Source organism: Balaenoptera physalus (assembly GCF_965194825.1).
Source record: "Balaenoptera physalus genome assembly, chromosome: 3".
Taxonomy (NCBI): Eukaryota; Metazoa; Chordata; class Mammalia; order Artiodactyla; family Balaenopteridae; genus Balaenoptera; species Balaenoptera physalus.
Genome location: NC_138890.1, coordinates 72,662,888 through 72,688,811, shown reverse-complemented (window position 1 = coordinate 72,688,811; position 25,924 = coordinate 72,662,888). Strand labels below are relative to the sequence as shown.

The 25,924-nt window shown below is 40.5% G+C and overlaps 2 protein-coding genes across 4 annotated transcripts in view; one reads left to right on the top strand and one right to left on the bottom strand.

Annotated features, from left to right (window-relative positions):
• ALDH7A1 (aldehyde dehydrogenase 7 family member A1) overlaps positions 1–4,905 on the bottom strand; it is a 38,956-nt gene extending 34,051 nt beyond the window's left edge. The window contains exons 1-3 of the mRNA XM_082457871.1: positions 4,681–4,905; positions 3,337–3,390; positions 2,726–2,791 (exon numbers count right to left, since the gene is read on the bottom strand). Of these exons, the coding sequence (XP_082313997.1) occupies positions 2,726–2,791; positions 3,337–3,390; positions 4,681–4,872 (312 nt within the window). The 5' untranslated portion in view covers positions 4,873–4,905. The remainder of the gene's footprint in view (positions 1–2,725; positions 2,792–3,336; positions 3,391–4,680) is intronic.
• A 7,035-nt stretch (positions 4,906–11,940) lies between these two features.
• PHAX (phosphorylated adaptor for RNA export) lies at positions 11,941–25,432 on the top strand. Of its 3 annotated transcripts, none has more exons than XM_082457911.1 (5): positions 11,941–12,084; positions 13,741–14,354; positions 16,439–16,559; positions 18,889–18,972; positions 24,164–25,432. In XM_082457911.1, exons 1-5 carry the CDS (start codon positions 11,989–11,991, stop codon positions 24,431–24,433), a joined length of 1,185 nt encoding a protein of 394 aa, XP_082314037.1. In that variant the 5' UTR covers positions 11,941–11,988; the 3' UTR covers positions 24,434–25,432. The 3 variants fall into 3 exon arrangements, with proteins under 3 accessions (XP_082314037.1, XP_082314039.1, XP_082314038.1); XM_082457913.1 differs by having other exon boundaries at positions 24,147–24,392; XM_082457912.1 differs by lacking the exon at positions 18,889–18,972 and having other exon boundaries at positions 11,942–12,084.
• Positions 25,433–25,924: the final 492 nt, after the last annotated feature.

Below are 25,924 nucleotides of genomic sequence, written 5' to 3'. Positions count from 1 at the left end.
CTTTTTTTTTAAGGAAAAAGGAGACAAAGTTCCCTTTGAAAAATTCCAGGTTTAACACAAATGAACTAAATGAAACCGTGGTTTGTCCTCACAGGCAAGGCCATCCAGAAAGGTCAGGACCAAGCAGAAGTAGCCCCACACGACTGAGCATCCAAGAGGAAAAGTGTATATACCAGGAGGGGATCAAGCTTTGGTCTGTTCTTGTTTGAGAACCAGCAGCCCTGCTGGCAGGAGTCCAGAGGCACAGTTAGGAAAGGCTCTGCTTCTTCCCTAAACTTTGGACTTAATTGCTTAACTCAAATTCTAACAAGTGGGATTCCCGACTGATTTTACCGTCACCCAGGAAAGCCACCTGTTCCCACTTAGCACCCCGACTCTACGGAGAGGTCTAACAAGCAAAAGCAGAAATAGTAAGAATGTTAGGTGCAGAGGCTGGCCCGGTTGAGTAACGAGCAGGCACCAAGTAAGAACCTGAATTCAAAAGTAGCAACAACAACAAAGTACAGCACAATATTAAAGAAAGACATCACAATGCCAGCTGCCACCCCCTCGGGCAAAGCCAAGACTAACCTAAAAGCCAGTTCAGGGAAAGAAAAGACCCTAAATTCACACAAATCTTTTTTCAAACAAGATTGTATTTACTGTGGGTAAAGACACACATATAATGGAAGTTTCTGGTCAAAAGTTTCACTAGCATTCAAAATAGCACATGCAAAGAGTGAATCCTAATGCGAAATATGGACTTCAGTTAATACTAATGTGTCCATATTGGCTCACCAATTAACACGTACCACACTAATGCAGGGTATTAATACAGGAAACTTGCAGAAGTGATGGGGAGTGAGGAACTCTACACTTCCTGATCATCCTTCCGTTGAAGGGGTTCAAGCCACCCCAGAACGGGCCAGCCTGGCATGTTCTTTGGCATTATTTTGAGCTAAAGGCAATCAAAGCGCTGTAGACTCGGAAAAAATTTCCAACTCCTCCTTAACTGCCTACAAGAACTTAGAAAGGGGACCTATACCAGGAGCTATCGCCAGAGGTAACTTTTTATATCTGACTTATCTGCATGAGGGAAAACATTTGTTACCAAACACTTGCTCTTCTCACGTTCCTGAGATTTGTCCTCCTCTTCTTTGAAGCCCCAGGCCCCCATCCCTTTCCTTAGATCAGGATGGTATATAAGCCTCAACTGCCTGACTGCCTTTGGGTCTCATATCTTTGTGTCTGCCCCTCATACAAAATTAAAATTTGTTTTTCTCCTGCCAATCTGCTGTATGCTGATTATTAGAACAGCCAAAGAACCTAGCAGAGAATAAAAAATTTTCCTCCCCTGTAGTTTCACCCTAAAACTGCTCTAAAATATAAAGTCTATTAATTAAAAAAACAAAAAAGTACAATTGTCCTTCAGTATCCACAGGAGATTGGTTCCAGGACCCCCATGGATTCCAAAACTTGTGGATGCTCAAGTCCCTTACACAGAGTGGCTGAGAACAGTCAGCACTCCATATCCGCAGATGTGAGACCCGCAGAGGTGGAACCGGCTGACTTAAAATAAGTTGGCACAGCTTTGGTCACAATTCTCTATCCTGCTAAGGTGAACTTTACTTAGCACACTGCTTACTTTTGGAAGTGGTATTTTCTTTGTTCAAGGATATTTTTGATTGTATATAATGGAACCCTGAGCATAACTTACAGCCAGAATTAAAGAGATGTTCTTCCTGCTTTGCACAGAGGCGGTCTCTTGGCTGACAATAACCCTGCATCCAACCCAGGGCTCTCCTGGAGAGTCTGCCCTTCCCCAACTCCCCACAGCAATCACGGATTCAGGAGAAAAACAAAAAACCACTGAGGCTCCCCAGTCACAGACCCAGCAGCATATGGTTCTAGAAATCAAGCTCACGGGTACGTAGGTTTGCCCCTGTCTGCAAGCACTTTAAATGATTAACTCATTTAACCCTCACGATAACTCAAGAGGTAAGCACACCTGGTCTCCTCTTTTTACAAGACAAAGCACACTAAGGTGAAGTAACTTACCCAGGGGCAGAGCTGGGTAAACCGACCGGATATTCCTGCTGCTTTGGGCCTTCAGCTGAAGACCAAAAGGGATATTCAGGGTGGGGGAGGTGAGGGAGGCCTGAGAGATCCAGACTAGGCCAGTTCTTTACTTTCCCCTCCTCCAGACCTAGGCCCTTATCTAGTGATAGCTCAGTGTGGCCCAGCCCAGCTCCAGTCAAAATCCCTACACCAACTCACAGAACTCCTGGTGGAGACAGATGAAGAAGGCAGAACCGGCCTCAAAGCCTCATCAGACTGTTGAGGAACTGGAGTCTAGGCCCGGTAAGAGGGGTCACTGCCACCACTGCCCTTTGAACCGGGAGTGTCGACCTACTGCTAAGATACCCCCAACCCCGAAAAAACTGGCAGGGAGAGGGAGAAGGAGCCTACAGGTATTTTTAGCATAGATATTCTTTTCTCTTTGCTTAATTATAAATTCAAGTAACTTCAGTTGGAGAATAAAGTGTTCATAGATCAAGTTTATGCTACATCAGTAGAGTTCTGTTCCCTTTAAAATTACCGGATTACTGAAGGCCAAATGTGGAAAAGGCACTACGTTAGGACTACAGCAGAGGAGACAGTCACAGCCCCCAGGAGCTCCTGTTTCAGATGTCTCTTATCTCACCGTCATTACAGTAGGTAATCGTGCCGTGGCCTCCATACTTACATCTGCCCAGATTCTCCATGCTTCTCTTGCTTTCTTTACGGTTTCCTCATAGTCAGCCATGCTGGCCTAAATAAAGATTTGGAGGGAGACAAAGGGAAAAGGAAAGGGCAGTGATGATCTTCTAAGAACAAAGGTTTCTGGAAAAGAATTGTAAAATCTCTGGTTGACCCTAAGATTTGTGCTTTAAAATGATTTTCACAGCCTACACTTCCAAAAACTTGCTGGAATTCAGTAAGTTAGAATCTGTGCTTTTTAAAACCTTGTTTCTCAAAGCAAGGTCCAGGAGCCTCATCTGTGAGCAATACCTGAGGTGTATTAGAAATTCAGAACCTCAGGCTCCAACCCAGATTTAAGAGGTCAGAACATTCATTCTAACAAAAGTCCCCAGGTGATCCAGAAGCATGGCCTTCAATGGACCCCCTCCCGAGTCCTCTCTAGGGTTCACCTTTTCTGGGGCACACACACCCCCATCGAGAGTCTCCCTCAGATATTCTTAAATGTTACATTAAAAAGAAACATTATTCTTTGACTTTGTAAAGTTGTATTGCTCGTCATCACTGGCACAAACTCCCAGTGGGCATTTTGCATTAAAAAAAAAAAAACCCACTTACCTGTCGGACTCTCGCAATTGGCTCATTGTTAGCAGGACAATAGGTGGTGATAACCTTAAAACAAAAAGATGATCACCATAAACAGAAAATGTAATCCCAAACTGGGGGAGCAGATCAAATGGGGGAAGGAAAAAGAGGGAAAAAAAAGACTAAGACACAATATTCAAACTCAGAACCTTTACATTAACTTGTTACAAATAAGCGACTCTACAGCTCTTTCATTTTTGACCTGAACATTCAGAACAACCTTTTCTGCAAAACCCACCTTCACCATTCTAAATATTAGGTATTTAAACAAAAGCCTAAATGTTTTCCATTATTTTGCCTCTTTTTCCATTAACAACAGACCAAAGTTACAAGTTTAACTTATTCCCTATCTCCCCCTTACTCTGCCTGCCCTCTGGTAAGGGGTGAAATGGCCAAAGCTAGACAACCATGGGAAACGCCTGTGTCCACACAAACTGGAGAGGTCAATTATAAAGAAAAAACCCAGGTGTAGCTTTAAAAAAGGCTTTCAGGAGAGGGTATTTATCCATGAATCTAATGATTGAATACCACAGGAAAAACAGGCTGAAACCACCAATGGGGGAGGGGGAGATTTGGGGAAAAATTAAAACCGCCTGCATCTCCTACAGTCACAGATAACTAAAAGATGTGTTTCCTCTAACAAAGCAGGTTCATTCAACAAACTATCAGAATGTTACATAACATTTTCTTATAAAAGCTTTCTTTTGTATGCAGCTCTCAAAAAAATCTAGGTGATAATAACCTAACCTTTCCATCCTAGTGTATAAAACATTTTATTGAACATTAACTGGGTGTCAAGGACGGTGTCAGGCTCTGGAAATAGAGAAACGCTGAAAACCCAGCCCTCAAGGAAGCTCAGAGCCCAATGAAAACATGATAGGATTTCAGCAAGTCCGAGCTTGCATTCCAAAGGATTTCAGAAAAGAAGACAAGATAAAACTATACTGTAGAACATTACCTGTGGCGCACCTCACATGTGAGGAGCCACAGTCAAGCACAAAATTCCGATAATTTCCACCGCTAAGCGTGTGGCATTTCTCACTAGACTGCAGAACTCTGCCCCACGGTTTCAAGTATGCGTGGGAACTTCAACCCCAACCAGCTCCAAAATGAACTCGAGTCTCCATAACACACGGGACCTAAAAATCTAGCGGTATTTTTAAGACTTTCTACGTGAGGAAACTTTTACTGTGGACTTCAAAACTTCCCACCCAGTACAACCGCCGACAGCATCCGTGGGGACTCGAGCTGGGCAGTGCCTGTCCGGCCTCCCGGGGCGAAGTGAGGCCGCAGAGATTGCCCGGGACGCCCGCATACCTCTCCCCGGCCTCCCCAGCTTCCATTATACACGCCCTCGTTTTCCTCGCGGAGCCCCAGCTCCTTCAGCCAAGCATACTGAGGCTGATTGATGAGCAGAGTGGACATGAAGGCGGCAGGCCTGTTCAAAGGTCCCGTGAGCTTGCTCTTCCTTGCAACGTGCACGCAGAACAGGCCGGGAAATCGCCACATACTGAGCCAGAGAGGCGCACTGCGCCTGCGTCCCGAGGAGCAGCTGAAATAGGGTCCCGCCCCCCACCCGGAGGAACCCATTGGGCAGGTCCGGTCCCACCCACAGGGTCCGCCTCCTCCCCCGGCGTCTCCCTGCGTATTTGGGTCTTCCGCAGGAGCTCGGAACTGTAGCCCGGAGCTTAAACCCGGCCTGAAACAGTGGGGCTGGGAGGAAGTGAACGGGCTACTGCCATCTGGTGAAAGAAACTGAGAACAGCGGCACCAGCTAGAATTTTTTTTTCAGCAAAATACTGGCTCTAAAATACAGTAGGTTAGAGCAGGCCTTGTCAGGCTGAAATGTGTGAGTAATCACCTGGCCATCGTGTTAAATGAACATTTTGATCTGGTGGGTCCAGACTGGGGTCTGAGAGTCGGTATTTCTTTTTTTTTTTCTGCTGTATTTTTTTAATCTTTATTGGAGTATAATTGCTTTACAATGGTGTGTTAGTTTCTGCTTTATAACAAAGTGAGTCAGCTATACATATACATATATCCCCATATCTGCTCTCTCTTGCGTCTCCCTCCCACCCTCCCTATCCCACCCCTCTAGGTGGTCACAAAGCACCGAGCTGATCTCCCTGTGCTATGCGGCTGCTTCCCACTAGCTGTTTTACATTTGGTAGTGTATACATGTCCATGCCACTCTCTCACTTCGTCCCAGCTTACCCTTCCCCCTCCCCGTGTCCTCAAGTCCATTCTCTAGTCTGTGTCTTTATTCCTGTCCTGCCCCTAGGTTCTTCAGAACTTTTTTTTCTTTTTTATTTAGATTCCATATATATGTGTTAGCATACGGTTTTTCTCTTTCTGACTTACTTCACTCTGTATGACAGACTCTACGTCCATCCACCTCACTACAAATAACTCGATTTCATTTCTTTTTATGGCTGAGTAATATTCCATTGTATATATGTGCCACATCTTCTTTATCCATTCATCTGTCCATGGACATTTAGGTTGCTTCCATGTCCTGGCTATTGTAAATAGAGCTGCAATGAACATTGTGGTGCATGCCTCTTTTTGAATTATGGTTTTCTCAGGGTATATGTCCAGTAGTAGGATTGCCGGGTCGTATGATAGTTCTAATTTTAGTTTTTTAAGGAACCTCCATACTGTTCTCCATAGTGGCTGTATCAATTTACATTCACACCAACAGTGCAAGAGGGTTCCCTTTTCTCCACACCCTCTCCAGCATTTATTGTTTGTAGATTTTTGATGATGGCCATTCTGACTGGTGTGAGAGGATACCTCATTGTAGTTTTGATTTGCATTTCTCTAATCATTGTAGTTTTGATTTGCATTTCTCTAATCATTAGTGATGTTGAGCATTCTTTCATGTGTTTGTTGGCAATCTGTATATCTTCTTTGGAGAAATCTCTATTTAGATCTTCTGCCCATTTTTGGATTGGGTTGTTTATTTTTTTGATATTGAGCTGCATGAGCTGCTTATAAATTTTGGAGGTTAATCCTGTGTCAGTTGATTCATTTGCAAATATTTTCTCCCATTCTGAGGGTTGTCTCTTCGTCTTGTTCATGGTTTCCTTTGCTGTGCAAAATCTTTTAAGTCTCATTAGGTCCCATTTGTTTATTTTTGTTTTTATTTCCATTTCTCTAGGAGGTGGGTCAAGAAGGATCCTGCTGTGATTTATGTCATACAGTGTTCTGCCTATGTTTTCCTCTAAGAGTTTTATCGTGTCTGGCCTTACATTTAGGTCTTTAATCCATTTTGAGTTTATTTTTGTGTATGGTGTTAGGGAGTGTTCTAATTTCATTCTTTTACATGTAGCTGTCCCGTTTTCCCAGCACCACTTATTGAAGAGGATGTCTTTTCTCCACTGTATATTCTTGCCTCCTTTATCAAAGATAAGGTGACCATATGTGTGTGGGTTTATCTCTGGGCTTTCTATCCTGTTCCATTGATCTATATTTCTGTTTTCATACCAGTACCATACTGCCTTGATTACTGTAGCTTTGTAGTATAGTCTGAAGTCTGGGAGCCTGATTCCTCCAGCTCTGTTTTTCTTCCTCAAGATTGCTTTGGCTATTTGGGGTCTTTTGTGTTTCCAAACAAATTGTGAAATTTTTTGTTCTGGTTCTGTGAAAAATGCCATTGGTAGTTTGATAGGGATTGCATTGAATCTGTAGATTGCTTTGGGTAGTATAGTCATTTTCACAATGTTGATTCTTCCAATCCAAGAACATGGTATATCTCTCCATCTGTTTGTATCATCTTTAATTTCTTCTGTCAGTGTCTTATAGTTTTCTGCATACAGGTCTTTTGTCTCCTTAGGTAGGTTTATTCCTAGGTATTTTATTCTTTTTGTTGCAATGGTAAATGGGAGTGTTTCCTTAATTTCTCTTTCAGATTTTTCATCATTAGTGTATAGGAATGCAAGAGATTTCTGTGCATTAATTTTGTATCCTGCTACTTTACCAAATTCATTGATTAGCTCTAGTAGTTTTCTGGTAGCATCTTTAGGATTCTCTGTGTATAGTATCATGTCATCTGCAAACAGTGACAGCCTTACTTCTTCTTTTCCGATTTGGATTTATTTCTTTTTCTTCTCTGATTGCTGTGGCTAAAACTTCCAGAAGTATGTTGAATAATAGTGGTGACAGTGGGCAACTTTGTCTTGTTCCTGATCTTAGTGGAAATGGTTTCAGTTTTTCACCATTGAAAACGATGTTGGCTGTGGGTTTGTCATATATAGCCTTTATTATGTTGAGGTAAGTTGTGGGTCAGTATTTCTAACCAGTTCCCAAAGTGATGGTGACTGCTGTTTCCTGGAGTAGCCAAAGGAGGAGGGTTTTTGGTGGAGGACACAGGATTTTTTGTTTTCGCCACTTTGTTAAATTATAAATTAGAGTTTTCTAAAGAATGAAAAATATTAAATTGTGGTATTTCCCTTTAAATATCCTGCCTGTGTATATTCTTGCTTTTGAAGAACAAAGACAGTTTTGATCAATTTCCTTTATTCTCCATTTCTTCTATATTCCTGCAGTATTTTTGGGGGGGGGGGTGTGGTTACTTCTTTTCTTTTTTTTTTACAGCAGGTTCTGATTAGTTATCCATTTTATACATATTAGTGTATATATGTCAATCCCAATCTCCCAATTCATCCCACCTCTTCCTGCAATATTCTTTCCACCCCCACCCCACCCCTCCACCATCCCATCTTCCATCTAATTCCACAATAACTGGGCTTACTCTATATAAGGGAAATAGCACCATCTCAATCAGCATGATTTGGGCATGAGTTAAAAATATATATACACTCTCAAATCAATTGAATTAATAAGGTGTCTCAGTGATTCCAAGTGGACTTGCCTTGTGGCCTTCCACAATGCAACCAGACAGTCACTGTATGTTTCTATACAAAGCCTGTGTTTTCCTCTGTGTCTTTGCCCTTGCCCTTCTCTCTACCTGTAAAACCCTTCCTTCCATCTCTGCATTCATGCTTGAGCTTTATCTGTTTCATCCTTATGACACAAATGATTTCAACAAACCATGTTGAAATCGGCATGTATCAAGCACCTACCAGAAACTGTAGTTAAGTGCTGGAGATACCTGAATGGTGCTTCCACTTGAAAATGTTATATTTTTCCCCATTAAGGCAAGGACCATCTCTGACTCATCCTTGCATGGCTCCGCAATTCCCAGCATCCTACCAGGCTCACATACATTTATATCAACGAAAAAATGAAACTATAAACACACCTCGGCGGTAGAAAGCAAGGATACCCTGTCCAGCATTGGTAATCTCTATCAACAACCCAGCTACTGTTTTCCATCCACCCCTAAGACTGAAGAACTGATTTCCTTCATTTTAATTCCCAAACATTTTAATGGAGAATTTAATTCTCCTCACTCTCTGGGCTGCCAGTAAGATTCTTTGTACACGTACCCAACACCACATCCTTCCATTCTCTTCCCCTCCATTTGATTCCAAAAATGAAAAGGCATTTACAGATGCACTAAATTTTAGAAGCAACACATAATGCTCTCAAGGAATGTTAACTTCCTTCTCTTCACTAAGAAGAGAGGTTCATGGCTGTCTCTCTAAACCAGTTCTGGGATGATAGACACCAGCAACTGCCTATATGGAAAACAGGGATTGCATCTCTCTTCTACCTTCTTTTTTCAAAACTCACTTAGCCTGCCAATAGGAGGTCAGGAAAAACCACCAACGATGAATTTTGATGGGGCAAAGCACGAAGAGATAGAATTAAATGAATCATATGAAAGCATATTTCCCACTTGAAAGAGAATTAAATGGATCGTACATGAAAGTATATATAAAAACTGCAAAGCCCTATAGAAATTTAAATGTACTGACTAAAGTCAGGACACCCTGAACCAATTTTCTATAAATAAAGTGGAGAAGTTAGCAAATGGCCAATTCTGCTTTTCAAATGACTTATCAAAGGCATCATAGGGTGGTTATAACAAAGACTTTGGAGTCACAGCATAAGTACAAATGACCTGTGCTTGGGAAGTCTTCATGAATACTAGCTGTCTTTGTTCTTCAACAATAGCTGGCCAGAAGGCGGAGGGATTTGATCTGATAATGCATGCTTGCCCCAAGGCAGCAGTAAATTGGAGAAATCACCAAGGATAAAATTTCATTATTGTAAACTCAGAATCTGATTTATCAGGGCATGAGTGAATGACACTAACTATTGCTCTGGGCAGGCTCATATTAATCAAGCTAACCAAAAAATGATGCTGCAACTAAAATGCTGGCTTATTACTTGATGGGGAAAATTATTCTCGGAAAGGACCAACCATTCACATCCTCTAATCACTGCATTCTCTCCCAGGGTACATACTACCTATCTAGTGGTTTAGGAGCCCAGAATTTAGAAGAAGAAGAGTTATTGATTAGCAGTATATGATTCCTGCATTCAGTGGCATCAGGCTAAGATAGTCTCCCCAATGTCCAAATTAAACTGTAGATTCAATGCAATCCCAACCAAAATACTAGAATTGGCAAGCAGAGTTTAAAGTTTAAATGGAAGGGCAAAGGATCTAGAATAGCCAAAACAGTTCTGGAAAAAAAAAGAACAAATTTACATTACCTAATTTTAACAATTATTATAACAATTTTACAATTGTTATAAAGCTACAGTAATCAAGAAAGTGTCACATTGGTGTAAAGATAGACATAAAGATCAATGGAACAGAATAGGGTACTCAAAAATAAACCTTCATATATATAGTCGATTTTCAATGAAGGTGTCAAAGAAATTCAAGGGAGAAAGAATAGTCTTTTCAACAAATAGTGCTATGTTATTTGGATATTCAGGCACAAAAAAAAAAAAGGAACCTTGACTTTTACTTCATGCTAGATATAAGAATTAAGTCAAAATGGACCATAGGCCTAAAGGTAAGAACTAAAACTCTAAAACTTCTGGTGGAAAACACTGGAGAAAGCCTTTAGTGTGAGGGGCTGTTCTGTGCATTCCACGGTGTTTAGCTGCCTCCCATACTACATAGTAAAATGTTAATAATAACATGAAAATGCACTCCTACCTCACACCACGCACAAAAATCAATTGTAGGGGGATTGTAATTCTATGCAGAAAAGGTACAATAATAAAGCTGTCTACGAATTAGGAGACCTGGAATCAAGACGCAGGTCTTCAATAGCTTAGCTGTGTAAACTCTCTTCAGTTGTCAAAATAAATTGGACCAGGTGACTTCTAAATTCCTGTATAGGTATTAAATTCACGTTTCAAAAATCTAAATTCATTTTTTTCATACAGTCTAGAGACATATCCTAAGAAAATAATAAAACAAGTTTGTAAAAAGACATGTTCATTGCAAAACACACCATCAGAGACTAAAAAATGAGGCTACCTTCATGCAATGGAAAACTAGAGAGTTATTAAAAAGAAGGAGCTAGATCTTTATATTCTGGTATAGAAAGGTGTCCAGATAAACTGCTATATTGTTTTTTTTGGCCGCGCCTCGCGGCTTGCAGGATTTTATCTACAGACCAGGGATCGAACCCAGCCTCCAGTGGAAGCGCGGAGTCCCAACCACTGGACCCCAATATTGTTTCTTTTTTAAAGTAGATTGCAGAATAGGAAAAGGTACAAATAACAAGATCCCCTTTACGCAAAAAAAAAAAAAAAAAAAAAATCAAATATTTCTTGACCATCTTTGCACACAAGAAGTCATGTATGTACGCAGATAGAAACAACAGTGAATAAAACTGACATTTTAGTGGGGAACTCAGACAAAAGATTTAAAAAATACACATATGACTATTGATGCCATGAGGGGAAAAAAGGGGTTTGAGAGTGACAGGAGAGACCCTGTTTTAGTGAGGGTGGTTGAAGAAGACCTCTCTGAGAAGGTGGCATTTAATCAGAATCCTGAATCATGAGACAGCATAACCTGTGCAAGAATAGGGTGTCGGGGTGTTGGAGAGTCTGCCAGGCAGAGGGAACAGCAACTGCAAAGCCCCTGGGCCGGGAAAGGACAAAGGGTGCCTGAGGAACAACGTGAGCAGCGCCAGCGTGGCTGGAGAGCCGGAGGGGGACACCAGACAGAGGCACACACCCGCGGCCCTGCTGGCCGTGCTGAGAACTCAAGCCTTATCGTGCGGAGGAAAGCCCTGGAAGGTCTGAGCAGGGCGGTGACCTCACGTCCCGTCTGCAAGGCTCCCCGGGAAGCTACATGCAGGGTGGATCGCAGAGGAGCAAGAATGGAAGCAGGAAGGCCTGTCCAGAGCATCCAGGCGAGGGTTGTGAGGCCGAGGGAGGAATCCCTCATGGCCGCCATCCGTGCGCATCTTTAGGTTTGCCGGAAACAGGTCGGTAGGGAACGCGCCAGAGTGCTGAGGCAGCAGAGGACTCATTCTCCCAGAGTAGCGTTAAGCGAGCGGGTTGCAATGATGACGCAACATCTGCGAGCCTCGACCCAGGCGTCTGGGTCCACCAGCCGCCGGGGCGGAAGCAACCCCCTCGCGGGGGCGCCCAACCAGTCACAGCCAGCCGGACCAGCCCGCCGCCCCGCCGGAAGTGCCCTCTCGGCCCGCTGCGCCGCGCCGCGCCGCGCCGCGCCGCGGGAAGATGGCGCAGGAGGCAGGCGACATGGAAGATGGGCAGCTTTCTGACTCGGATTCCGACATGACGGTGGCACCCAGCGACAGGCCGCTGCAGGTGCCGGTGAGTGCGGAGGTGGGGCGGGTGACTCTGGGCCGGGAGCGCGGAGCGTGGAGCTCGGGCTGCGATGAGGGGCGGGCGTCCCCGGGCCCGGCGCGCGAGCCGGCGCGGCGGGGAGGGTGAGGGGCGGGCGGACGTCCCGCGGCCCGGCGCGAGGAGCGGGGGAGGCTGCCGGGGTAGGAGGCCGTACGAACCTAGCCCGGCGTCTCGCTGCGAAGCGGGGCCCGCGAGACGGGCTGCCTCCCGGAGGCGGGCTTGCGGCTGTCTCTTCCCCGCCTCCGGTGCTCCGCTCCTCGTTTTCTAAACCTACGGGCTTCCCCACTTCGGCGCCGCTAAGTTGTCCTGGAAGGGCATTTTTTTGCCGAAAATGTAGCACCTGGGGACATCGGCCCGCAAACAGCCTGTGGCGCTCATGTGCACGCTGAGCAGAAAGGGAGTGAGGACCAGGGATGAAGTTCATCACTTGCTCAGAGGCCTGGTCTTCCATATTCCCCTGGAACCTAGCTTCGTCATGCCATAATGTGGCACTGGGTTTTGTGTTAGCTTCCCAGGTTTCTAAATAGGTGTTTGTCTTGGCCGCCCTACTAAGTAGCAAGCTCTTTTGAGAAGGCTTTAGTGTCAGGCTACCCGCGTTCGAATCCTGGCACCGCCACTGTGTGACCTGTGACAGGGTATTTAGCCTGGTGCCCCCACCTTAGAATAGGAATGATAATAGTACGACAGTAATAGGGTAGCTGTAAGGATTCAGTGGAGCTTGAGTAATGGCTGATAAGCGTTAGTGCCATTATTATTTCAAAATAGGAAGACTTACCTTCTAGACTTAAAATACCCCACCCCCATTTCTAGCACATATTAGGAACTTAACAAATACTTTGTTTAATGTTTAGTTGAAAAAGCAAAGGTGATTCGTTTTGCTTAGAAATTTCTTAGGAAATCGGTACCAAAATATTTTGTTTTTAGTCTTTTTCAGTTTGTTTTACATAGATTGACCCATGACTTGGTAAACTTAATGCCACGGACTCTGCAGTTTTAAAAGTAATTTGTCGGAGATTCCTACACATAGGAGTTTACTGTCTAGTCTAAAAGGAACATAGTCACAAAACCATATAAAGGCAGTTAATGTAATCACATGCATAGCAGGCATCTTTGGAAAGGAAGAAAACAAGTTCTGTTTTAAGTGCTGGTAACATTTATCATGTATGTCATTTTCAAACATTCTGACAATAACTGAAAAGATTGAAAATCTTCTAAAGGTGAGAATTAAAAGCTTTGGTAATTTTTAAAAAGGGGTCTTAGAACTAAGTGCTGCATTAGCTATGTAGAAATATGAATTTGTGGCTTTTAAAATGGAAATTCCAGGGAATTCCCTGGTGGTCTAGTGGTTAGAATTTGGCGCTTTCACTGCCCGCCCAGGTTCGATCCCTGGTCAGGGATCAGGGATCCTGTAAGCCGCACGGCGCGGCCAAAAAAAAGGGGAAAAAAAAGGAAATTCCATGTAGACCTTTAGAAATGCAGGGACTCAGTTGGTTTCAGAGATCTTTGAAGATCATTTCTGCTTCAGAATGGTCCAGCTGAATCCCTAAATAATTTTTTAAAAAGCACATGGTGTGTGGAGTTAATGTGTTTTATGGAATTGATTGTATTTTCTTTCACTTGCAGAAAGCACTAGGTGGGGACTGTGCAGTGAGGCCCTTCCAGAGTACTGCAACAGTGTGTGCTCCAGTATCACATTATCGGACTGTTAAAAGTGTGGATTCAAGTGAGGAGAGTTTTTCGGATTCAGATGATGATAGCTCTCTCTGGAAACGCAAACGACAAAAATGTTTTAACACTCCTCCCAAACCAGAGCCTTTTCAGTTTGGCCAGAGCAGCCAGAAACCGCCTATTGCTGGAGGGAAGAAGGTTAACAACATATGGGGTGCTGTGCTGCAGGAACAGAGTCAAGATGCAGTGGCCACTGAACTTGGTATCTTGGGAATGGAGGGCACTATTGACAAAAGCAGGCAATCCGAGACGTACAATTATTTGCTTGCTAAGAAACTTAAGAGGGAATCCCAAGAGCATACAAAAGAATTAGACAAAGAGCTAGATGAATATATGCATGGTGGCAAAAAAACGGGATCAAAGGAGGAGGAAAACGGGCAAGGTCATCTCAAAAGGAAACGACCTGTCAAAGACAGACTAGGAGACAGACTAGAAATGAACTATAAAGGCCGATATGAGATCACAGAGGACGATTCTCAAGAGAAAGTGGCTGATGAAATTTCTTTCAGGTGAGCATTTAGATTTGTCTACAAGTGAGCACTTGACCAACTGTCTTCCATTTATGAGAAGTAATACAGATTCCAAATACACTGACGATGGTGTTCCTTTTTGAAATTTTTAAATTCAAGGCATGAACTCTAGGCTTATGTGGTTATATGAATATAGCTGGGTGTTCTTAAATTTGGGCAGACCTGATAGAATAATTTTGCAGATTTTTATGAACTTTTGAGCAACTCTTTCCATTTAGTGCTATAGAACTCTTCACGTAAAAACATATCCTTTTAAATCATGTGGGTTTTTTGGAGTGTTTTCAAGCATTCATGATTTTTTTTTTTTTTTTTTTTTTTACTTTATTGAGGCATGGTATACATGTGGTAAAATTCATCCATTTCAAGTGTTGATTTTTTTAGTAAGTTTATCAGTTGTACAACCATTACCATAAAGCACTTTTAAAACATTTCCATCACCCTATAAGATCCCTCATACCATTTGCCCATTTAAACTTTGTTCCTGTTCCTATTCCCGTGTAACTGCTAATCTACTTTCTGTTGCTATCAATTTGCATTTTTGGAAATTTCATGTTAATGGAATCACAATATGTGGTCTCTTGTGCCTGGCTATTTTCACTTACTGCAGTGTTTTTCAGATTAGTCCACGTTGTAGCAGGAATCAACAGTTTATTTATTTACACTCATATGCATGCACACATCCATATCGGCTGTTACCCTTTTGGGAAATTATGAATAATGCTGTTATGAACTTTCACGTACACATCTTTGGACACAGATTTTCATTTCTTTTGGATAAATAGGAGTAGAGTTGCTTGATGTATGGTAAATTTACATTTCATGTAATTTTAACAAGAAATATTAAAAGTTAAAATTTTGGGAATTCCCTGGCAGTACAGTGGTTAGGACTTGGCACTTTCATTGCCATGGGCCCGGGTTTGATCCCTGGTCGGCAAACTAAGATCCTGCAAGCCACTCGGTGAGGTCAATAAATAAATAAGTAAAAAGTTGAAATTTTGTTTACTTTTTATTAGCTCTAAATCACTAGTGAACAGTGTCACAAATCTGAAAACAGGTAAGGTTCAAGAGTAATATAGCTAGTAGGAAAACAAGTATTTACTTTCCAGGCAAGCCTGTCAATACTCGTACTGGATTTTTTTTTAAATACTGAGGGAGTTTGGAATTTGAGTGCTGGAAAGGAACTTAGAGATTTTGTAAACCAAAGCCTTCACTTTACAAATAGGAAACTGAGGCCCAGTAGTTGTGTGGCTTGCTCAAAGTCACAAATTTAATAAGTGTCAGACCTGGAACTAAAGTCTAGCCCCTTTGTTCCTAGTCTACTGCTCTTTCCACAACAGAGAAGAAACAAAAGAAGCCAGGGCTGGTTAGGGAACTGGTAAGACTTCTGTAATATTAATGCTCCTTCATCTCTATGGAGTATGGGCTCTGATGTCAGAAGTGCTACCTACTTAGGCTCCCTGTGTTTTTATCTCTCAGTGGTAAAATGAAAATAATATCTGCTTCATAAGGTTTTTGAGAGAATTAACATATAATGCATATATAGTTCTTAGGATTGTGCTTATCCCATAATAAGCCTTTGGTAAATATTAGCTATTTCCTTGTTCTGAGGCACGGAGCCCATGAGGGAAAAATCCAATCCATTTTAAAGCTCTTACACATCTCTAGAGTTAGGAGAGCTAACTTTTAGAAAGCATGGTATATGTTTGCTATTTGTTTTGATGAGAGTAGACTGGTCATATCTTCTTTTGCTTTTAGGCTTGCATTCCCCTTGCTGTGTGTGCATATTTCTTTTGAAATATGCCATAATCCAATAAGGCAAAGTGAAGCTGCCAGTTATGAGACTTGAGTTGGAACCTTGAGGGTACGATCTCCTTGGGTGACCCAAGATAGGAATGTTTCCATGTCAGTGATTCCAAGGTTAAATATTGGGGATTTCGGAAAGCAAATGTTATTAGAATGAGAAGTTAATTCTAGCTAGGAACTAAATTGGAGACTAAGGTAGATCTCCTCAACTTTATGCAACAAATAAAGAGTTTAATATTACTTCATTTGTTCCTCATCAGGTTGCAGGAACCAAAGAAAGATTTGATAGCCCGAGTAGTGAGGATAATTGGGAACAAAAAGGCAATTGAACTTCTGATGGAAACTGCTGAAGTTGAACAAAATGGTGGCCTTTTTATAATGGTAAGACTAACTGCTTCATTCTTTCTGGTTTTGTATTATTTCATGTGATTTTTTAATAAAATGCCCTTGTCTCTGATTGTTGGTTCTCTTATTTATAAGTTATTACAGTGTGTTTCAGACTTTAAAAAACCTTCATTAATAATTTAAAACTTCAGGGCTTCCCTGGTGGCGCAGTGGTTAAGAATCCGCCTGCCAATGCAGGGGGCAAGGGTTCGAGCCCTGGTCCAGGAAGATCCCACAAGCTGCAGAGCAACTAAGCCTGTGCGCCACAACTACTGAAGCCCGCGTGCCTAGAGCCTGTGCTCCGCAACAAGAGAAGCCACCACAATGAGAAGCCTGCACACCACAACAAAGAGTAGCCCCCGCTCGCTGCAACTAGAGAAAGCCCGCACACAGCAGCAAAGACCCAACGCAGCCAAAAATAAAAATAAATAAAAAATAAATTTATAAAAAAAAATTTTTTTTAATTCAGTATGGTCAGTTTTTGCAATTAATACTTTACTTATAAAAAAATATACCTAAATTGTAGCCTGTTAGTGTGCAATCAACAACAGATCTCTTACAGGATTCATTAAGGCTGAAATTTTAAGAAAAAGGTCTGGAGGGGGGAACTGGAAGCTCAGATTTTGAGAATATGGGTTTTGGAATTTGGGGTGCCTTGTTTTGAATTTTGGGTGTGCAGCTTACTAGATGTGACATTTGGCTAAATTATTGATACTTCTCAGACCTCAGTCTTAGCTATAAAATGGGATTAATCCTCTATTATAAGGATTAAATGAGATAATACATATAAAGTACTTATCACAGTGCCCAGAATTTAGTTAGTGGTGGTGAACAGAAATGTTACTTTTGGGGCTTCCCTGGTGGCTCGGTGGTTAAGAATCTGCCTGCTAATGCAGGGGACATGGGTTCGAGCCCTGCTCCGGGAAGATCCCACATGCTGCAGAGTAACTAAGCCCGTGTGCCACGAGGACTGAAGCCCACGTCCCGTAGAGCCCGTGCTCTGCAACAAGAGAAGCCACCGCAATGAGAAGCCTGCGCACCACCACAAAGAGTAGCCCCCGCTCTCTGCAACTAGAGAAAGCCCGCAGGCAGCAACGAAGACCCAATGCAGCCATAAATAAATAAATAAATTTATTTTAAAAAAAAAAGAAATGTTACTTTTGGTTCATTTAATTCATGCATTCTTGGAAACTGGTTCTTGGGAATAAAAAAACCAAAATTCTTGTTATGTAAAAAGCACAGATAAATATAAAGTATATCTGTGAGTATTAAAATTTCATGGGTGGTAGGAGTGAATAGGAAACAAAATGTCTAAAGAGGCCTCTGGGGTTGAGGAAGCAAAAATGAAAAAACAGTTTAAAAATACTTCATTGCTCCAGAATGGCATAAAGAGCACTTGTCTGGTTGGGGCCAGATCACAAGCAGTAGCAGTTTATCCCATAGAATGAATGGTTTTGCAAATCTCATTTAATTGAGCTTTCAGCACAGGGTGAGGATGAAGATTGAATGGCTTCCTTCTTATTTGTTCCTCATGAATTTGAATAATAACATCACAAGAGACTAAATATTTTACTGTGGAAATGGAGAGAAAAGAAATCAGAAGTGATAGCACTGGGTGAGGAAACAGCCTGTGAACATTGGTTCCAGAAGTTAACAACAAAACAAATTATAATAATCATGAATGTACTGGCATCCCTGTTTGTGTCACTGTTTAAGGTACCTAGATTTTCATTCAGTTGAGCACGAAGTTATAGATTATATCGATATTTTACTTTTAAAAAAAATTTTTCTTAAATTTCTTGCTGTGCCACGCAGCTTGTGGAATACTAGTTTGCCAACCAGGGATCAAATCCAGGCCCCCTGCAGTGAAACCGCCAAGTCCTAACCACTGGACTGCCAGGGAATTCCCTATATCAAAATTTTAATACTGTAGTAATAAAACCAGTGAGCTAATGGAAATCTACTGAATGTTGGGAAGATGCAAGTCCAACTTCACTTTCTTTTGGTGCATGCATTCTTTCCTTGTACAGTTATTTATTGCTGTGTGCCAGGCACTGTTCTAGACACAGGAAGCTTATGTTGTAGTAGGGGGTGGGAGGGAAACAGTCTGTAAAGAATAAATGTATCTTCAAGTATGCTAGGAAGTGATACATGCCGTGGGAAAAGAAATAGAGCAAATGGAAGTATGGAGAGGAGAGAAGGACACTGTAGTTAAACTGGAGTGGTACTGTAGACCTTAATAGCTCCTTAGGAATGTCTCTAAAAGTTGCTTTGACCATTCACTGGAAGAGTCTTCACAGGATAATTTTTCTGTTCCTTTTTGTAGAATGGTAGTCGAAGAAGAACACCAGGTGGAGTTTTCCTGAATCTCCTGAAGAACACTCCTAGTATCAGTGAGGAACAAATTAAGGTAGAAACAATAATGTCCTTGACTTTTAAGATCCATCATAATTTAACTCCCACTTAGCCTCTAGCTCCATTTTCTACTGATCTCTATTACTGCTCTGCCTTGTACTGACCAATTTTTCATTGTCTCTTTTCAAGTAAACCTTGTGCCTTTGGTAAAGCTCTGCTGCCTCATTTTCTTCCCTTTCAGAGGCAAGGTCAAGATTTCTTTTATGGCAATTTTTCCTGGTCTCTTAGCATGTAATTATTTTTTTCTACTCCTACAACTTTTTATTAATGAAAAATTTCAAACGTGGAATAGATGAAAAAACAACAGGATGAATACCTGTATATCCTTCACCTAGGTTCGGGGTGGTTAACATTTTGACATTCCTACTTTACCTATACAATTTTTTTTCTGTACCGTTGGGAAATAAGGAGCAAACATCATGACATTCAGCCCTAATTATTTCAACAAGCGTCTCCCAATAATGACAATATCCTACACAGCCACACCTAAGAAAAATAACAGTTTCATAGCATCATCCCAGTACCTATCTAGCCCTTGTTCTAGTTTCCTGAATTGTCCCAAGAATGTATTTTCTAGCTTTTTTCCTCCCCAAATCAGGATCCTATCTAGATTTCCATATCCCATTTGTTATATCTCTTTTGATCTTTTTAATCCTACATTTTTCTCCATGATTTAGACCTTTTGATGAGTCCAATATGGCTCTCTTATAGAATATACCACATTCTGTTGTCTGCATTTGTTTTGTTTATTCCTCTATCTCCTATATTTCTTACAAACTGGAAGCCGGGCATTTTAGTATCATTTTTGTATTACCAGAATGTCATATGGGAAATCTTATACACTGTGGGTTTTTCACAGCTCAGAATTTAGTCACCTTTTAATTTGTTAATTAAGGAACATGACTCGCATTTAGCACATGTGATCAAAATTGAGAACTGTTTTCTTGCATAGGAAGGAGGTGGTACACATGCAACACAGCTACAATATTTGAGAAATTTTGTATTCTCTTTATTGTAACAGTGGGTGATAAAGGTCATAGGATTGTGCTTTAGCCGTACTAATGTAATGCTAATGATGACAGAAAAATAAAAACCTTTTCTCTTGAGCTGATGCTACATGTGAGCATATTTTAACATTTGCTCAATGTTTTTCTTTTTTCTGGCTATTCACTTTTAGTCATTTTTTTAAAAATCTGTTACTGCAGTTCCTACAGGAAATGTTACTGTTGTTGCACATTTGAAATCTCTACTCTGTAACTACTTTTTTTCCTCATTGGAACAATTATTTTGATAATAAATTTCTAACAATGTGAATTTCCTTGGGAATACAACTTTTGAGTGGTAGAACAGAGCTTATACCTTAATGATGTTCTCCCTTCTCCCCCAATATAACCCCTGATCATAGTGTGTACTTAGAAGGAACATTCTTCTTGGGTCTTTGTTTGATAGCAAAATGTCACTCTTTTCAAAGATATAGCATGATGTGATGAAAAGAATTCTCTAAGATTCAAAATCTAGGTTTTAATCTTAATTTTGCCATTTAGTGATTATATGACTATGAGCAGATTGCTTACTCTCCCTCAGCCTTGATTTTCTCATCTATAAAATGAGGACTTTAATATGTGCCCTGCCTATTTAATATTGCTATAAAGGAGTTAAATAAAATGATGTCTAGAAAAGCTGTTTGTTAACTAAACTTGGACAATTTCCAGAAGCGGGAGAGACGAAAATAACATTTATTCACCGTCAGCCTGGCACTGTCTATCATTGGGTATTACCCTGGTATGCAAATGCAGAGCAATAAAAAGGATAGGTCTGAGATCACACAGGAAGGACTCTGACTTCAAACCCATGCTGCTTTCACTGAATCACCTATCTTTGAAATTCATTTCTTCTAACTCATTATGGAGAAGGGGATTTAATGTTAGTAGATTTTTATCTTAAACAACCAGAAACATTGCATTATAATAAACAATAGAAACATTTGTAGTATCTAATAATAGGGGAATGTTAACTAATAGGGACATTCTTAAAACAACTATCCTGTAGCCTCTATTTTTGTGAAGCAATTTTAAGAAAATTAGAAAATGCAATAATAACTGAATTTTTTAAAATGACAAAGTACAGATTTATAAAGAAAAAGAGGCATGGGACAATAGACTGGCAGTTAAAACACCAAAATGTTACCAATGATTTGGTCTGTTGTGAGGGGTTATAAATGTTTTGGCTTTTAAGATTTTTCTGGGGTTTTTTTTGCCAAATTTTCTGTATGTGCATGGATTGACTATCTTTGTTACTAGAGGGAAAAACCTAAGGCAGATATAATTTTATTATAGGTAATTTCATGTGCCATCCAAATAATGGTGTTAAAATTATTCTTTTAGTCACTATATTGCTAACAATCAGTCTGTAGAACTTGGAAGCCAGAACTGAACTGAGTGGGCTTGTTTTCAACTTTTTCTCATTTGATTTTGTTTTGGTATGTGGCCTTATAATTTGTTTTAGAGAATACAAAGTTTGTGAAGAAAGAAAAAGTAAGAATAGTGAGAAGTTAATTTGCGAAGCGGGGGCCCCTGGAGTGCCTGGCCAAGGCCCCCTCGCCCACACCCACCCCGTCACCGACCCCCTGGGAGACCTCGGCCCCCAGACCAGCACCTCCCCGGGACGCTTGTCCCCAGATTTTGCTGAGGAGCTGAGGTCCTCGGAACCATCTCTGAGCCCCGGTCTTCTGGAGGAGGATGGAGAGGTGGCCGTGGTGCTTCTGGGCAGGCCCTCTCCAGGCGCCGCGGACCCTGAGGAGGTGGCGCTGTGCAGCAGCTGCTGCGCCATGCGGCTGCGGTGCCAGGGCCTGGCCCGGTGCCCTCCTACAGGGTTGGGGTGCTTCCCCCGACCTGGTGTGGGGGCCCTGCCAGCTGGCTGTCAGCATTTGAAAGAGGTCCCCCCCTCCCCCCCCCGTCAGGAGTTCAGCGTTTTAAAGAGGTCCCCACCCCCCTCAGGAGGAATTCTGGCCGCCAACTAACCGCCCCCTCCCCAGCCGGGACCTCCTGGCAAGACTGTAGCTAGTGGTGTTTGTGCAACCAAAGACTTTATTTTGTGGTTTAAGGAGAATAAAATTGACTATGTTTAAAAGAAAAAAAAAAAAAGTTAATTAAGTCCACCTATAACGTTCTCCCTCTGAAAATAGTGTACACTTCAGGTTCTTAACTTGCAGAGTTAATTATACAGAGATATGGATGGGAGAAAAAAATTTGCTCTCAGATTATCTGTTGTCTGCATTTGTTGTAACAACATTAACAATATGCTACAAAGACATTCCTTTGGGTCATTCGCCAGTTTGTTCTGTTTAAATTCGTAACCCATGAGAATGACATTCCTTTTTAATAAGGATTGCCGTATTTGGAGGGAAAAGGGGAACTTCATAATTTTATTTAGTGTTGCCAGGCGTTGTACTAGTTAGAATTGTTTTTATCAAGATGTTTGGATGTGCTTCCATATAAAATGAAAATACTTCTACTATTGCTCCACTTGAAGGTAAGTAGACTCTTGAAAAAATTGTGAATTATCACACTGTTGCAAAGGTTTAAGGTTTAAGAATATGGATTTGAAGAAATCACTTATGAGTTTAGACTTTATACCTTTACCTGTTAGCTCTAATCTTGAGCCTCACTTTCCTCATCTGAAAACAAGGATAATCCCCACCTCATAAGGTTCTTGTGTGAATGAAGAGAGTTCACACCTATGTAAAGTTCTCAACGTAATGCCTGGCACATAAAAGTGCTCATTCAGGAATTGGTAGTTGGCCTCATTTTCCTCTGAATTCACCCTTTTTGTCCTTCCTGCACTTTTTTCTCACATATGTACCCTCCTTCTCCACCCCCGTCCCCCTTTCTTTAGCAAATACTTTTATTCCTTCTCTTCATCAAAGCTCTTATATTCTGAAGCTTTCCCTTATTGCATTCATTTCATGGTTCCTTACTCCTTCCTCTGCTTATTCTGTGTGCTGCTTTTACTATTTAGCGAAGCAGAGGACCCCCTTTATCTCACCATCCTCCATATTGTTTTTCATAAACAAGAAGGGATTTGCACTTTAAGAATGTAATAGGAACTGGCTTGGCTACAGCTTTTAAGAGTCACTTCCTAGAATATAATAGGATGTCAAAAGTGTGTCCTGCCTGTACTAGCTTCTCTTTTAAATCTTTGAATCTTTTTTGTATTAGCATCATCATTTTTGCCTTCTCTTTAGATCCCTGACCTTTTTTTTTTTGTACCCTCTAAAATTATATTTATCTATCTGTATCAAGGTTCCCAGAAGTTATTTTGTTTTTCCATGTAGTGTTTTAATGGAAATGTATTTTCTACTTGAACCATTCTCATTCACTGGCAGTTTTGCCTCTCGGAGGACATTTGGCAATGTCTAGAGGTATTTTTGGTTGTCACTGTTCGGGGGTGGGATGGGTGTGCTAGTGGGTAGAGGCCAGGTAGGCTGCTAAACATCCTGCGGTGCACACAGCAGACTGCTACACAAAGAATTCCTTGGCTTGCAGTTTTAGTCGTGCCATACTTGAAAAACCCTGTACTAGAAGATTCTCATTTTCATGCTATAAAATCCTTTTTCTGGCACCCTGGAATCCAAGTGCTGACTATATCATTTTTATGCCTTGTGATAAAAGTTTTTGGCAGAGATTTACAGTCTCACATGTTAATTACAGCAGTGTTTAAGGGCTGGCATTTTTCTTGCATTGTGTAGGTTACATGATCATACTTAGTCACACAGTTTGGGCCTGGCCAGTTTCTTAGCATATGCAATCACATGTGGTTATGATGACATTTCAGAGTTAGTAAATTATTATACCAAAGACTTCTGTTTTGTTGTGATAAATTATATATTTTTTAAATCCTAAACAATATGATCTCCTACTGTATATTTCTATTTAGAAAACCTTTATAGATTGATGTATATGGTAGAATAAGCATGGACCCTAGACCTAACAGGAGGCTGAGTTTGAATCATAGCTTCATCCTCTCAACTTGCAATGAGGATTTATTACATATCTTGGACTCTGTGTTCAATTATGAATCTAATATTTGTTTTTTGTGGAAAATGGAGATAATGTAAAGAGTCTGCCTTACAACAGGTTTTTAATAAATGGTAGTTCTTGTTTACTAAAGTTGTTCCTTCATTGTAGGACATTTTTTACATTGAAAATCAAAAGGAATATGAAAATAAAAAAGCTGCTAGGAAGAGAAGAACACAAGTGCTGGGAAAAAAGATGAAACAAGCTATCAAAAACCTAAATTTTCAAGAAGATGATGATACATCACGAGAGACTTTTGCAAGTGACACAAATGAGGCCCTGGCCTCTCTTGATGAATCACAGGAAGGACACGGAGAATCAAAGTTGGATGCGGAGGAAGCCATTGAGGTTGATCATTCTCATGATTTGGACATCTTTTAGGACATTTTGAGAAATAAGCCTTTCTAAGATAACATTGTAATAAACCATTTCTACTGAGATTGCTTTATTTTACTTTGCACTGATAAACCCAAAAATCTGGAGAGAACTGTTGTCTTGTTTTAAATAAAATTGAATATGTGGGAGATGAATGCAATAAGAACATTTAAAACTTTCTCATGTCTGACAAACTACTTAAAAGTATATAGCAGAGGATTTAATTTCTCAATCTGTTGCATGTGCTAATCATTACTAGTTGATAATCAGTTTTGTCCAGGTCATATAACATGCCATTCAAAAGTTTGTTTTCTTTTTCTGATTTATCTTTGCAGTGATTTATGATCGGTTTCAAACATTCCATTAAAAGATCCTAAGACATAAATTGTTAAGCTATTACAAATGCATTCAAATTTAGTTTTTCTGTGTTCTGAGAACTCTTAAGCAGTTTTAATAATAGAGACTAAAAATAGGTTTATACCAGTGGCTCTTCCCACTTGTTTGTCCAGAAGTAAATAAGCATCAGAAGCTTTTCAAAGAAGTATCTGTTCTTAACTTTAACTTTGTTTTTGACCTCTTATTAGTTACCTTGGTCATATATTAAATACTAAATATGATCCATGCCTGCATAATTACCATGACATTTAAAAAATTCCCAGTGACAGCCTAAGACTGTTTTACCTTATGTTAAGGAAGTTAGGTATTAAAAATGTTTCATCTGCATGATGTTTAAAATTATTCATTTTTATTTAAGGAAATAAAGGTAGTTTACTTAAGATGTTCCAGGAGTTGACTACAGTTTACAAAATAGATTAAGCAAAAATATGTAGGGAGCAATTATTAACAATTCTTTGCAGCAATGTACTTGAAGTCTTTCAGTAGTTTATGAAATACCTGATCATTGAAGTTGGAGCTAAGTATCTAAGCAGGGAAAGAAAAGGAAATGGTAATTGGTTACATTTTATTCATAAAGAATGCAAAAATAAAATTGGAGTTCTGGCAGTCCTTAATGAGTTTCAAGTGATTTTATTTTTTAATCTCAAATGTTCTTTCATAAAGTTGCTATAACCTAGGAAAGAAACATTTTAAATAGGTAAGTATTTAAACATTGTCCCTGAGATTTTTTTAACCATTTATTTATTTACTTAAAGAATTTTTAAAAATTGAAGTATAATTGATTTACAATATTACATTAGTTTCAGGTATACAACATAGTGATTCAGTATTTTTATGCCTTGTAAAATGATCACCACAGTCCCTGAGATTATTTTATGTAAGGTGATTTTAAAGGTATAGTATATCAGGAAAGATAATCAACATTCAGAAATCTAAATGCCACTTACTCATGTAAATATTGCTAATTTTTCTAGTGAAAGTTACATTTTTTGAAGGACATTAATGCCTCAGGCTACTTCATCTTCAGTGGATTGCTCCTCCCTCATTCCCCCCTTTCCGGATTGTTTTCATCAATTGTTATTTCCTTAACATTTGCAAACC